This window comes from Eumetopias jubatus, unplaced genomic scaffold (assembly GCF_037043125.1).
Source record: "Eumetopias jubatus isolate StellerSeaLion01/CBP00866 unplaced genomic scaffold, mEumJub1_p1.0 scaffold_16, whole genome shotgun sequence".
NCBI classification, from domain to species: domain Eukaryota; kingdom Metazoa; phylum Chordata; class Mammalia; order Carnivora; family Otariidae; genus Eumetopias; species Eumetopias jubatus.
This window is the reverse complement of record NW_028274822.1, coordinates 71,205,272-71,220,387: the sequence shown is the minus strand read 5'-3', so window position 1 is coordinate 71,220,387 and position 15,116 is coordinate 71,205,272. Positions and strand designations below refer to the sequence as shown.

Below are 15,116 nucleotides of genomic sequence, written 5' to 3'. Positions count from 1 at the left end.
TCCCCAAACATTCATTTTTCACAGAACTCAAGGATTAAAGTCTCCCCTAGTACGACCTGACACAATAAGCTCTAATATACCCTCTCCAGGGGCAGGGCGCCATCATGTTCCATCAGGTCAATAACTCATGCAGTAAGAGGACCTCAAGCTGACTTGACATAATAGGAAGTAGTCTTAGTAGTTATGCATGACAGCCGTGCTGTCAAAACAGAAATGTTGGTTTATTTTAAGTGATCCATTGATTCTTTGTGCACATCCCGGCACAGCACAGAGCCTGTGGTTTCCCCACTACTTGTGGTTTCCCACTGACAGCTCCGGGGTTTGACTTAAGAGCCAAAAATAAGTTCATGAAATTCACAAATAGCAGCCTACACAAGAGCAATAGTGCTTCTAAGTTAGCTTGACCAAAAGCTAACCGAAGGATCATTTTCCTCATTGTGCTAACTCCTCCTTGGACAAAATAACATGCGGAAGAAATACCCAAGAATTTATCTTCCCAGATGTATTTATCTGCTTAGCACGTCTTTCTCGGGAATGGGTACCCCATTTTTTAAGTGCACCTTTGAAATGGAGGATCTGTCTGGTCTGATCAGGAATGGTTGAGAACAGCAGTTTCCATTTGCTCTTGCCTGCCTAGCGGTCTGGCCCTGGGATCTCCTACTTTGCTACCACCCTGTCCTTATTCAGCTTTCTCTCCCCTTTGATTTCAGGAACTGTTTCCCTCTTCTACCACCGTCTGTTCTTTTTCACACTTTATTCCTTTTATTAACAGCTTTCAGCTGATAATCCCCATGTTCAGAACCCGGAGTGATGATCTATATGCTGCCACATCAAACCCCAGCCCCTCTGACTGTCCACCCCCAGCCCGCCCCTGCCTTCCTCCCAGTCTTAGCCCATGATATCATCTTAGTTGTCAGGGGGTTAATAACGTCAAATACACACACACACACACACACACACACACACACGCACACACGCACGCACACACACGCACACACACGCACACACCCCCCCACACAGCTCATTTCCTTATCTGCCCCTCATTTCTGTTGCTTGCCCTGTCCTGAATGGCCCTCCGTCCAATCTTTTAGCTTCCCTGTCTCTTTGTCTATGACCAGCTGAAGTTCCCCTCCTACTTATGGTAGATCGATGCTGAACCCCCATGACATTTGTGATTTGTGCCGCCCAATGAGGCACTAATAGATGATGTAATTTCTCAAGTAACTGACTGTCATTAATCTAGTTCCGGCTAGGTGGTGGGCTTCCTGAAGGCAGAACAGGGCCTGCATCTTTGCAGTGGGCTTCCCAGTGTTGTCCTCACTGTGCGGCCCATCGAAGGCTGGCATTTCAGGTTTCCAAGCCTAAGATGGTGCTGACAATACACCTTCCTGGGTCCTGAACCTCCACAGCCCGAGACTTGGCGCTCTCAGCCACTTATAATTCACCGTGGTTTAGTGCCCGGGCACCAGGAAGCCAGGACAAGGCATAGCCTCATGCTGGATCTTTGCCAATGTGGTTGCTGCTTTTGTGGAATTTCCCAGTTGGTGCTCACACTCTAGGCTGTCAGACTGAAACTGTTTTCTGCTTCCTTCTTTCAGTTTACTATTAAACCATTGGATAAGAAAATCGACGTCTTCAAATTTAACTCCTCAAAGCTTCGTGTTAATAAGCTGGTAAGTTGAGATCCTGATTTTTGTAACTGATAACTGTAGTTTTTCTGAGAAACTGAGTGCCTTTTTTGAGAGAGTATCAGAGTAATTCCTTGTGAGGTGTAGAATGATAGCTCACCTGCTACACGCTTTGCCAATAAACCTTGAAAGACTCTTCCCTTTAGCTTAACCTAGCGAGTCAAACCTAAATTTTATAATGTGGAATTAAAAAAAAAATTATTTTTATGGAGGTACCTTTTACATATAAAAGGATAAGGATCATGTGTATTAGGTATAAAGAAGGGCAAAAATAAACATCTACTTACCCACTACCCAGCTTTAAGAAATAGCACACTTCCAATACTGTTAGAACCCCTCATGTTAGCATTCTGCTGGCTTCCCCCACCCGCCTCCCCAAGGGTGATCACCATTCTGAGCTGTGTGCCTATAATTCCTTTGCTTTTCCTCAGAACTTGACTTAATATATAGCAAAATGAATATACTACTAAGTTTTGTGAACTTTTGGAATTTACCAAGTGCTGTCAACTGTCCTTCTGTCACTTTTTTTAAGACATTCTTTTTTTTTTTTAAGATTTTATTTATGTATTTGACAGAGAGACACAGTGGGAGAGGGAACATAAGCAGGGGGAGTGGGAGAGGGAGAAGCAGGCTTCCCGCTGAGCAGGGAGCCCGACGTGGCGCTCCATCCCAGGACCCTGGGACCATGACCCGAGCCGAAGGCAGACGCTTAATACCTGAGCCACCCAGGCGCCCCTGGGACATTATTTTCTGAGATGTAGCTATGTTGATGCTTCAAGATATGATCCCCTTGTTTTCATTGCTGTATAGTATTCCTTTTGTGGATATATATGTGTGTGTGTGTGTGTGTTGTCATTTTCCTATTAATGAATAATTAGGTGCTTTCTACTTCTCTGCCATTTTAACAAGGCTGTTATGAACATTCTTGTACCTGCCTCCGGCTGCACACATGCAGTAGGTTCTCTAGAGAGTTATCTGCTTAGGAGTATAGGGGCAGGGCTGTAGCGTATGTCCAGATTCAAGATTACACCATGTTGTTTTCCAAAAAAAAGGTGAGTTAACTGACAGAGCCAATGCAGTGGGTGCAGCTTTCTTTTGTTTGATATCTTCCACGCTTTTATTATCAGCTTTTAAAATTTTTTGTCACTCTTGTGCTTATGAAATGGTATCTCAGTGTCATATTAATGGGCATCTTTATATTTACTAATGAAGTTGAACATCTTTTTGAATATATTTTGGCCAAGCTTATTGTCTCTCTTTTTTTAATTTAAATTCAATTAATTAACATTATAATATATTATTGGTTTCAGGCGTACAGGTCTGTGATTCATCAGTCTTATATAATACCCAGTGCTCATTACAACACATACCCTCCCCAGACTTATTGTCTCTTTTTTCAAACGCTTGTTTCATTTCCTTTGGTTAGTATTTTCTGGGTGGTTTATATTCTTTATTGGTTATATCTTCTCCCAGCTTGTGGCTTATTTTTCCTCCTTTTTTAATGCCTTAACAAAGAATGTTTGATTTTAATATAGACAAAATATACATCTTTTCCTTAATCCTTTGTACTGTTTGTGTCTTCTTTGGCATTTTTTTTTATCCTATGATCACAAAGATATTCTTCTATATTCTCTTCTAGAAATTTCAAGGGTTCTGTCTTCGCATTTAAATCTTTAATCCTTCTGATTTTTGTGTGCGGTGTAAGGGAGGGATCCAGTTTCTTTTTTTCCACATGAATAACCTGTCGTCCCAGCCCAACCTATTGAATGAGCTTTCCTAGCCTCTCTGAGCTGCAGAGCCACATCTTAACTTAGGAGAATGAGATGCATCCAGAAGACATGCCGAAGTGTCATCTGTTTCTCTCCTCACTTGTAATTTTTGCCCCCTGGCACACTTGAGGCACCTCCATTTTGTCTGTCTCTGGAGGGGAGAGCACTGGAGGACGTTAGTAGGGAGGGCCTTGGTGTTTCACGCTGTGCTTTACTTCTCAGGTTTCCTGCTGCCCCCAAGAGCCCTGGGACCAAGATGCCGTAGCACTGGTGAGCTGGTAGGCAGTGAAGTAAATTTGTGGGTTTAACATTTCCATTGCTTCCGACCACAGATTCTCCAGCTCTGTATCGGGAACCATGACCTTTTTATGAGGAGAAGGAAGGCTGATTCTTTGGAAGTTCAGCAGATGAAAGCCCAAGCCAGGGAGGAGAAGGCTAGAAAGCAGGTGAGCAAGACCGTGTCTGAACCACCACTGTCGCTGAGTCGTGGTCTTGGCCTTGGAGGTAAGCAGCGTTCGTGGGCTGACAGGTGTCATTTGGCTATGGATACACCTTCTCTTATTTTATCTCTGTTGGATCTTTACTGGCTGATGCCCAGCCAGTGGGGTGTCCGCTCTGGAAATGAGTAATAAACTCCAATAGCATATGTAAAAGAAATATCTCTAGTTATTTCCCCATCTAAGTAGGTGAAGTGTGAATAATGCAGGCTTGGGAAGAGATAGGCAAGCCTGTGTCCATCCATCTGTCCGCCCGTCCGTCCATCCGTCCATCCGTCTGTCTACCTAGCTAGCTCGCTTTCTTTTTGCCTGCCTGTCTCCTTTGCCTGGCCTTGTCCTTTTCCTAATTAGATGGTGATAGAATGCACGGCAGCGTCTCATGCTTGCTGTGGGAATGCTAATTAGACTCCGGCCGCACTTCCCCGCCACAGGTCAGCCCAGGCGGCACACTGCCTGCGGTGGGAGGTGCCACGTGTGCTCATCAGCAGACTGGACAGTCCACATCGTTGTTTTCTACTCATAAACCATGTCGACTCACTGAAATCCACACAACTAATCTGAGCCTCACTGCTGAGACTATCCACTGTGGTTCTGGACCAACTCCTAGATGGAGTAGCAGCCGTTGCCCTCAGGACTTGCAGGCTCAGAGGTGTAATCGTTAGTCTGTGTGCAGTTCTCTGATGTGGGGGACTCCAGTGAGACTGGCTCCCTGCCCTGAGATTTGGAATGAAATGCCCAGTTTGATCCAGCATGCTTTCAGCATTCCGTCCCTTTGCTCTCTGAGACAGCAGACGCTTTGGGCTGCTTTGGGGGCCACGGTGGTGGAATGGGTTTTCTTGGACAAAGAAATACTCCTGAGCCAGCACGAGTCTAAATGGCAACTTCAAGAAGAGGCTTCTTTGACCTCTTTTCAGCTGAGCAAAACTTAGAAGTGAGAAATCTGAAAATGGCAATGAGTGTGTCGGCCTCGGGGCTGTGGCAGAGAATAGCATGTGCACACCCCAGACCTGCACTGCCTGTAGAACAGCAGAGACATGTCCCTGGCATCTGGCAGGCCAGGGGCTTCATCGCCCAGTAGTACAGACACTGACCTTGGAGCCAGGTGTGAAACTTAGTATGTGACATTAGTAAATGACTTACCTTCCAGACCTCAGTTTTCTCATCTGTCCAGTGGAGCTAATGGTACGTCTTCTCTGTCTCAGATCAAAGGACACATTGCCCCTGAAAGCCTTTGTGAACTGAGGCCCTTGCAAACAGGAGGCCCCTTATTAGTGGGAGGAGGTCTCAGGGAAAGTGCAGTGTTGGGAACAGAAGGTTGTTGCCTGGGCTTTTTTCAAGTGGAGAATAATGGAGATACAGTAATCTACCTAATGGAAATTGTAATGCAGTGGAAATTAGAGAACAAGTTGGCCAAGCTTTTCACTGACCTGTAAGAGGAAAATTGGAGAAGAATTTACAGTATTTTATTGCTTGTCTTTGCATTATTCCTTCGAGGCCCAATGCCTTTTTTTTTTGGCTCAGTATTTAGAAAAGGCAGCAGTCTTAAAAATCTTGTGTTTGGGAGAAGATTGAAGCAAGAAGTAATTAAATGTGCTCTATTTAAGGAAGAAAATAGTGCAGTGGTCACTTCTGGCTTCTGCTTTCTGAACTCGGTTAATACCCGAAGATCACAGAGAATAGCACTTGTCCTATGCTTGTTCCCCTTATTAAGCTCTGCATGTGGCCCAATTAATACAGTGATCCAGAAGGCATGGCAGGCGGTGGCGGCGGCTTTGTACTGGTGCCTTAAGGACCGGATGGGGGGAGGGGGCTGCGTTCCCTGCTCGGCTCCCTCCTGTCGCTGGCCTGGCCGGGAGCCGCCTCTGCGTGAGGCTGGGTCCCTGTGCGGTGGCGCTGCAGCTCCCCTCCCCGTGGCACACAATGTGTGAACTCACGATGCCTCACTGAGAGCCGTTTCATCTATCTCCGTGGGTCAGAGGCAGGAGCAATTTGGAGGAAAGTAGAGATGTGGGAGGGGTCCATGTGGATGAGAAATGGCAAGGTGGCTCGTCCAACCAGAAGAGAGCTGTCTGTTTCTGGGGCTCCGTCTCAGGGAGAAGGAACCTGCATTGTGTGCGGTCAGCCGCAGGGCAGAGCCACGTGAGGTCTCGCAACGCAAAGGAATATTGGCAGGGTGGCCATTTCAGCACACAGCGTGTAAGAACGCCTCCTTCGATCCAGGTGACTTGGCAGGGCTTGCTTTTTTGTTGTTTTGTTTGTTACCTCACCTCTAGATGTTTTTTCACGGGACACAGCTGATTTCGAAGGGCAGAGGGTGGCGGGTGACAAGAATGACCCTGGCAACCTAAAGTAAAGGGGAGAAAAGAGGGTCTCCTTGGGGGACTCAGGACATTGGGTGTTCTCGGGCCCCCGTGGCACTGTAGGCCGTGGGCCCCATGACTCAGGGGCCACTGTCATTGCCCCCAGATGGAGCGGCAGCGCCTTGCTCGAGAGAAGCAGATGAGGGAGGAGGCAGAGCGCACAAGGGATGAGCTGGAGAGGAGGCTGCTGCAGATGAAAGAAGAAGCAACAATGGCCAATGAAGCTCTGGTGATTGCTGGGTGGGGGCTGGGCCCCTGGAGGCTACACAGGCACTCACATGGGTTTCAGGACTTAGGCCTCCCGATGACCGCAGATTAGTAACATATGCTTTGACATTTCAGCTAAAAAAAAAAAAAAAAAAAAAAAAATCAGTGCCTTTTCTTTTCACCTGTGTTGGCGGAGGCAGACTCTGGTGGAGTTCATGTGTGGCCAAGCCCCACTTTCACGGGGGCTCGCCTTTAAAGCAGGACTTCTCAGCCAGCACTGGGGCCAGATCACCCTTTGTGGTGGGAGCCATCCTGTGCATCGGAGGATGTTTAGCAGTGTCCCTGACCCCTACCCGCCAGATGCCAGTAGCACCACCTCCCCCCCCATTTGTGACAATAAAAATGTCTCCAGACATTGTTACCTGTCTCCCAGGGGGGCAAAGTCTCCGCTGGTTTAAACCACTGATTTAAAAGGAAATAAGGTAAACTTGGTTTTCTCCCTCATAAAGCATACGCCTTAGCTCAAGTGGATACTCAGAAAAGTGCTTTCTTCTTGCTTCCCATGGGCAGAACCCGAAGGGCCTTTCCAAAAAGTTGAGGGTGTGGCTTGTCATCCCTTGCCCAAGTGTCAACTGACGGGACATTCAGGGCCCCAGGGAGTCCGAGACTCTGGTTCTCGCTGACCTGAGTGTCTGAGGCCAGATCTGGGTGGGATGATGGGCATGTGATCCCCATCCCAGCTGACAGCGCTCTTCTCCAGATGCGGTCTGAGGAGACGGCTGACCTGTTGGCAGAAAAGGCCCAAATCACAGAGGAAGAGGCAAAACTCCTGGCACAGAAGGCCGCAGAGGCTGAACAGGAAATGCAGCGCATCAAGGCCACAGCCATTCGGACAGAGGAAGAGAAGCGCCTGATGGAGCAGAAGGTGCTGGAGGCCGAGGTGCTGGCGCTGAAGATGGCTGAGGAGTCAGAGAGGAGGTTAGAGGTGGGGAGTCCTGGGCACTGGGGCTCAGGCAAGGGGCCGTTCAGTCGTAACCTGGCTCCCAGGCAGAGCTTGACTGCACGTGTCCGTAAGCTTCTTCTCCATCTTCTGGGGCAGAGGGGAGGCTCTTCCTTTGACAGGTTGGTGGTGAGGACTGGTACCTAAGCCAGTGTAGGGTTAGGGGGCTGGAATTAGTGGAAAGGCTCAGGAACACAGTTCTCTTGTTGAGTGGACCTCTGGTCATGCTTGTGCCTGTGATGAACCGCCGTCCCTCTGATAGCCGTGTTTGCAGGAAGGCCATCAAGCCCGGCCGCAGACTGCTCTTAGCTGAGGAGCTATAAGGAGACTCTTCTTACGTTTAAAAAATATGGTTCTTTTCCCTTTTCATTTAGGGGACATGTGGGGAGACAGCAGCTATTTACCTTTAACGAAGTAAGGAGGAACCGCTTCCCTGCAGCCCTTCTTGGCGCTAAGGCTCCTGAGGCAGATAGGAGGGGAGGGCCGGGATCCTCTTTGTGGCCAGCTCACGACCAGGTTGAAGGATGGAACTGTAGGCTGTACTTTCCAAAGACTATTCTAGGCTTGGAATTGTTCTGGTCCTGCAGCCTTCAGATAAACACTGGCACATTCCCCACAGCATTTGGCTCTGTTGATTTAGAACACTTGAATTTGGCTTTTTGCTACCAAGGTGCATTCACTATAGTTTCCTCTCCGCTTTTTGCATGTCATTCTGGGAATATGGTTCTTTGTTTCCTGCCCTGTCTCGGTCCCCTCTCTTTCTGTGTGCAGGTCACTTCCCCAGCTGACTGATGCATGTTGGGCCGGGCCCCCTGGGTCCTGTGTCTTGCAGGGTGAAGTGCGAGGCCCTCAGCGTTCGTGCTTGTCTTCTTGCCTGAGGTTGGCCCCAGGCCTGCAGTTGTTTTACTTGGGGGCTGTGAAGAATCAGTTGTCTCACATCCTGCCCTTCATGATCCAATATAAGATCTTTGATCCACCGTACTGTACCTCTGCCCAGCCCACTCTCACCCAGATGTGAAGCAGAGGAAGCTGCTAGCCCCTCCCCCACTTCTCCTCCCCATCTACCAACTGCAAAGGTTTGAACTTGACTCCTGCCCACTGGCTTCCCTGCTCTTCCGGTTTAGATTTACCATCGCAATGAACAGCACTCAGGAATGTTGTCCTTGCTTTGGAAGTTCTGATTTTCACATAAATGCCCCCCCCCCCCCGCCCCAGCCACTGGCCTTGTTTGCCTGACCTGGTGCCATCCTCAGGGTTAACCCACATCCCTCCTCTCTAGGGGGATGGTGGGGAAGAGGGCTCTCTTTCCTCCGCCTGTCACCTTCGTGGAGCTGACTGGCTCCTCCTTTCCTTGCAGGGCCAAGGAGGCAGATCAGCTGAAGCAGGACCTGCAGGAAGCCCGTGAGGCAGAGCGAAGAGCCAAGCAAAAGCTCCTGGAAATCACCACCAAGCCCACATACCCGGTGAGCCTGGTTGGGGGCTGCCGACCTGCAGCTTCTTCAGACCTCATAGCCTTCCCTTCCCTCCCAGCCCTTCCGTTCCCCTGGTGGTGCCGCAGCAGAGTGAGTGCTGCTCAGGGCCTGCGGCTGGGGACTGGATAGAACACTGGTCTGCCATTTGGCCTCAGACAAGTCACCTCTCCGGTTGCCTAGATAATAGGCAGCAGGGCCTTTCCCAGCTCTGAAATGTTTTTCTTATTCTAAGTAATAATAGTCCCAAATTATCCTCAAGAGAGGATAGCCTCTTGACGCCAAGCTGAATGTAATCTTCAACTACCTGTGTATACCATATGCCGTCATTATAGTTCTGGCAGGGGTACCCCATGTCCCTCAGAGTGAACTATTGCCACGGAAGAACCAGCTTCCAAACTCAGTTTTGGGATGAGGAGGCAGACTTCAATTACACAGCATCACACAGTGAATAGAAAAGTCTCTTTCCTTCCCTTCCTCTGTGCATTCAGTTCAGCAAACTGTTCTGGTCCATGTAACACCAGGCAGATGCAGAGTCTGTATTCAGAGAGGGTGCACAGGGGCCTAAAGGAGAGTGTAGCCCAGCCTGCAGGGGCAGGAGAGGCATAGGATGGCACCTGAGCTGGCTCGTAAAGGGTAAGTCAGAACTACCTAGGTGGGAAAGAGACTGTGGGGTATTCTCAGCCAACCCACGGATGTGCACATGGCACAGACACATGCACCGCACGCTCGTACAGCAGAGGCAGCTGAGAGGTACATGGGGCGCGGGGACCGAAGCAGCCCAGGGTTTGAGGTAGAGGGAAATGTGAGCAGTTCGCTATTGTCATCTGTTCCAGTTCTCTATGACTGTGTGACAGGCCACTCCAAGCCAGCCATGTAGTTCAAAACAGCCATTCTTTTCTCTCTCATGGCTCAGTGGGCTGAGTGGGCCGATGGTCCTGCCTCAGGATCTCTGCGGTGGTCACAGAGTATCCGGGCCTGGAGTTGTCTGGGGGCTCATCTGGGTTGGGCACCTGAGATGTGTGTGGTTTTAAAACATACACTGGAGCGGGGTTCCTGGCTGGCTCAGTCGGTAGAGCATGTGACTCTTGATCTCACGATTGCGGGTTCAAGTCACATGTTGGGTGTAGCGATCACTCAAAAATAAAATCTTTAAAAATATAGAAATAAAATAAAACATAACACTGGAGCAAACTTTATACACTCTTCAAACAGTAAATAAATAAGTCCTGGAGGAGATCATCCGTAGCAGCCTTTAAATCCTATTTCGTGGTATGGATGGATTGTAATTCATTTAAGCAGTCCCCTATGGATGGGTATTTAGTCTGTTTTCATCTGCAGTTGTGAACAAAACTGTGGAAAATGTCCCTGAGCACAAATCTTCACACATACGGTGAATATACTGGTAGAATAAATTCTCATAAATAGAGCCGTGGGGTCAGGTTTTCCATTGAGATGCTCTCCACAGAGGTCATACCAGTGTCTGTTCTCATCCACGGCGCGGCACTCGGTGCCCATCTTTTCAGAAATTTTGATGAGGTATAACATACGTACAGAGAAGTGCCCAGATTATAACTGTACAGCTTGATGAATTCTCACAAACTCAACACACCCATGCACCCAGCACCCAAATCAGAAAACAGAACGTTCCAGTACCCCAGAAGCCCCCTCTCAGCGCCACCTTCTAACACCCACGCGGACAGTCTGCCTCAGGCCTTGTCATCATGTCAGATGAATGCTCTGGGCCTCTCCCCTTTCCCAGACGCCATCCCAGACTCAGCCAAGGATCCAAGGGTGAAAGAGAGGCAGATCCTGCCCTTAGGAAACTTGCCAACAGGAAAAGAAGAAGACACAGCCAGAAAGGAATTTTTACAGGGTGGAGTTAGGGAAGTACCGTAACAGAACCAGAAACACCATGTTAATGCATAGCAAAGAAAAGAGTTGCCATCTGGCCGAGAGGGATCTAGAAAGGCTTTGGTGAGAAATCCTAGTATTTGAGAAGGGCCTTGAAAGAGAGATGGCCTATAGGGAGAGGAATGGCTGAAGCAAAGGAACAGAAATGGTACTGTTCACAATTTGTTAGGGCAAACGGTAGGAGAAGCTAAACTAGATTGGGGCCATATTTTAGGTGACCCTTTGTTCTGGGATGAGAAAGTCCTCAGATCTAATCTCTTCATCTTCTGCTTCAAGCCCTGCTTTGGCTCCATCTTCTGAATGCAGACCCCTCAGCATGCAGGCGAGCTCTTTATGGTCTGGTCCCGGTCTCCCACCCCCCTCCCTCAGCATTCTCGGTGAGCCTTCTCTGCCCTGCCCTGCCCAGTACCATGCCTCTTGCCTGGCAAGCCTTTTCCTCTGGCACTTCCTCTGATGCCAGCAGAAGCAGCATCCCTTCTAGCATGCCTTCCCCAGCATCCTCAGCCACTGTTCACTCTCGGGCTACAGTGTCTAACCTTACTTAGCCTTGATGATCTGTGAGCACCTCTGTTTACTGAATAGTACTTTCAGCTGTTCAGACCTAGGGACTCTGTCTTGTTCTCTGTATCTCCAGCTCCTAGCCCAGAGCTGGAGGGCTTCCTCAACGAAGACGTGAGTGGGAGTTTGTGTTTAATTTGGCTGAGCATGAAGAGCTAGTGAAGGTTTGAGGGGGGAGAAATGATTTACCTGGATTTGAGATCTTTGGGGTCGATCATCTGGCAGCAGCCAATGTAGGTAGATTGGAGGAGGAGAGACAGGGCTGACAGCTGTGACGTGAGGCCATGGTGGTGCTGGGAGGGAGGCAGGGCTCGAGCTGTGCCCCTTGCCTCTGTGGCTGCTGGAGGGTGGGTGGTTAACACAGCAGTGCCCCCGTTCTCACAGAACCTGGCCCTGCTAACTGGAGATTTCTCATTCATAGCCCATGAACCCAATTCCAGCACCGTTGCCTCCCGACATACCAAGCTTCAACCTCATTGGTGACAGCCTGTCTTTCGACTTCAAGGATACTGACATGAAGCGGCTTTCCATGGAGATAGAGAAAGAAAAGTACGTAGTCCCCCTGACCTCGTGCCCCTAGTTGGTGAGCTAGAGTGGGGCCATCTGGGCCTGGGGAAACTGGAGGGTCACCGCAGGAGCCTGTCACTAGCTCCTGCAGGGGTTGCTCTGTTCCCACCCTGTGGAGGAAGAATTTCCTCATCAGAAGTGAAGGACATCACACGGGCAATCAGTCTTGCAGGATAACAATGATTCTTGATTGGTGACCTGGAGTTTACGGTGGCTCAAAACCTCATCTACAGTCTAGGACTGGTTGTCAGGGATCTCCGAGTCAGCCAGACTGCTGTTCACACGGGGATAGAGCCTATGATAATGTCCAAACACAGTAACAGAACAGGTTTCCTGGTTGTGTTCTCTGGCGGTTGAGACCGGTGGCACTTCCCATGTCTAGGGCAAGGGTAAAGAAAGAGACTCGGGCTCAAGGCCGCGGAAAGCAAATGTCTGGGTCAGGCTAGCCCTGCTGCATGGGGCAGCCCTGAGCTGAGCCCCGCATGCCCTGTTCATAGCAGCTTCTGCTGTGCGCTCCTCCTTCCTTTCATGGTTGGTGGAACCGAGGCAGCAAGGAGTCTCACTGCAGAAGAAATCTGACTGTAGTCCCCCCAGTTCCCAGCCGTAGGTAAATTGGCCACTTGTGCCACAGCTTGCTGGAGAACCATGTACTGAGTGCCTGGGTGGCAGGACTTTCTAGCTTTGTCTCATTTCATTCCCACTAACATCAAGCTGACATCCGAGGTGGGTTTTAGTGTGCCATTTATAAATGAAATCTACAGCATTTAATGGACTCGCCCAGCATCACACGGCTGATGAGCAGAACGAGGATTCAGCTCCAAGCCCGTGTGAGGCCCTGTGCTCTCACCTTGTCCAGTATCCTTGGGATAGCTCTCTTGGGACAGTGTCTCCTTGGGGCCCAGGGTGAGCAACCATGAGCCTCTTTATCTATGGTGTCTGCTGTCCAAATTGCCCTTCTAGCCTTTCTCCATTGACCAGGCATGTGAGCGTTTCATGATTGTGACAGGGGTGAGGCTACATCCTGTTTCTGGGTCCTGCTTTTTTATGTTTGTGTTATGTATGTATCTGGGTCCTGTTTTTTTAGTTTGTGTTTTCCTATTACCCGTGCACGTGACAGACTCCACATACCAGCAGCCATGGGCATCACTATAGAATGTTCCTGGTGTTTGTGTTGCATGGTTTGCCTGATGCCCTTAGAGGTGGACCCTTTGAGGATGATTTCCAGATTTTCAGTGTCATAGATACAGAGTATCTATTTGCAGGCAATGGTGGGGATCTTTTTCTTCCTGGTGTTGGCTGAGCGAGCTTCTGCCCTCTTTAGGAGATGACATCACAAAACAAGTAGGGATGTGGCCAGGGCCTAGCAGAAGAGGTCACTTGAATAGAATCACTTATCCAAGGAGGTTTGAGACTAGGAGATTGTTTTGGATGCCAGGAGTCTTGATTCATACGTCATTACTTGTGTAGAACTAAAAGCTATCTGCAGTAATGGGTATTTGTAGAGCACTTTATGAGAGTTTACCAGGGGCCTTTCCTACGCTTTATTTTACTTAATTCTGACCATAGCTCTGTGAGCGTTATCCCAAGGAAGCAGATTCAGACCTGTTAGGTGACAGCCCCAGGCTCCCAGGCAGAGATGTGGACCCTAGGCTGCAGACCCTGGATCCCATGTCTCACTTTCGCCATAGCCGTGATGCACGATGTCCTCTTCCCGGCAGAGTGGAGTACATGGAGAAGAGCAAGCATTTGCAGGAGCAGCTCAATGAACTCAAGACTGAGATCGAGGCCCTGAAACTCAAAGAGAGGGAGACAGCCTTGGATATTCTGCACAATGAAAACTCTGACCGGGGTGGCAGCAGCAGCAAGCACAATACCATCAAAAAGGTACCGAGTCTCCTGTCCTTCATTGATCAGGACAGTCATTAATGAAATGTGAGGTTGGCATCTGGTTTCCTGAGTAGCCGAGTTGTTAGACTGTTATCATTTTTTATAGGTACTTAGTTGAGGAAATTCTTTAACTCACGCCAGAAAGAGAATTTAATCCACCAGTGACTGTGAACCCACTGGCTTGATGGAAAGGGAGCCTGTGTTAAAAGCTCTGATGAAATGAATCACTGTTACGAGATGGGTTTTGATCCATCATTTAGCAGTAAAGCGAATCTGTCTTTTAAGCCAAGGGGAGTTCTGCCCAGGGAGCTGCCTTACTTCATGAGAAAGCAAAACGAAATGGAGGCTGTCGAGAATGGACTCTCCTTCTAGTCTTTTTGGGTTTTTAAGTGGCAAGGACTATAAAAAAAATTCTGTTCTTGCTTTAAAGAAACCCAAATTCTGAATTTTTAACGTTTTTTCATACTTACACGGAAGTGTCTAGAAGAACCTTCATGTTTTAAAAGGTGAGACTTCATTTATGTTGCTAGCAGTTTCAGATCGTTCTCTACTGATATTTTGAGCTTTCAGGATTTTAGAGAAGGTTATATCCCATATACATGTCAGCCCAAGAGTGCACTTCTCTCACGTCTGGCAAAGCAGAAATGGCCTCTCCTGCGAGTCATCTGCTCCTGACTGATAGCCCAGGGTCAGCCTCATACCTGTAAAAGAGCTGTCATTAAGATTAGACTGTTCATTGAGTTTTGATCATGATGGTTTAGATAGGTTTAATTTTTTATTCTTTACCTTAGTCTTTATTTTTTTTTTTTAAAGATTTTATTTATTTATTTGAGAGAGAGAGAGAGAGAATGAGAGATAGAGAGCACGAGAGGAAAGAGGGTCAGAGGGAGAAGCAGACTCCCCGCTGAGCAGGGAGCCCGATGTGGGACTCGATCCCGGGACTCCAGGATCATGACCTGAGCCGAAGGCAGTCGCTTAACCAACTGAGCCACCCAGGCGCCCCCTACCTTAGTCTTTAAAGTGGTGTTCCAGGTTAAGGAGTATCTGTTCTTTTCTTTTTTTAAAAGATTTTATTTAAAAAAATTTTTATTTATTTATTAGAGAGATAGAGCATGAGCAGGGGGGTGGGAAGAGGGAGAAGCAGGCTCCCCGCTGAGCAGGGAGCCCGCTGTGGGACTCAATCCCAGGACCCTGGGATCA

General features: G+C 48.6%; 1 protein-coding gene across 4 annotated transcripts in view; it reads left to right on the top strand.

Moving 5' to 3' along the window:
* Nucleotides 1–15,116, top strand: part of NF2 (NF2, moesin-ezrin-radixin like (MERLIN) tumor suppressor) — a 75,443-nt gene that overhangs the window by 46,379 nt on the left and 13,948 nt on the right. For 3 of the 4 annotated variants that reach the window (XM_028124611.2, XM_028124610.2, XM_028124612.2), the window contains exons 9-15: nucleotides 1,599–1,673; nucleotides 3,790–3,903; nucleotides 6,421–6,543; nucleotides 7,282–7,499; nucleotides 8,879–8,984; nucleotides 11,884–12,011; nucleotides 13,748–13,913. In XM_028124611.2, coding sequence (XP_027980412.1) covers nucleotides 1,599–1,673; nucleotides 3,790–3,903; nucleotides 6,421–6,543; nucleotides 7,282–7,499; nucleotides 8,879–8,984; nucleotides 11,884–12,011; nucleotides 13,748–13,913 — 930 coding nt within the window. Of the gene's footprint in view, nucleotides 1–1,598; nucleotides 1,674–3,789; nucleotides 3,904–6,420; nucleotides 6,544–7,281; nucleotides 7,500–8,878; nucleotides 8,985–11,883; nucleotides 12,012–13,747; nucleotides 13,921–15,116 lie in introns of all 4 variants that reach the window. The other variant, XM_028124614.2, reaches the window with a different exon arrangement.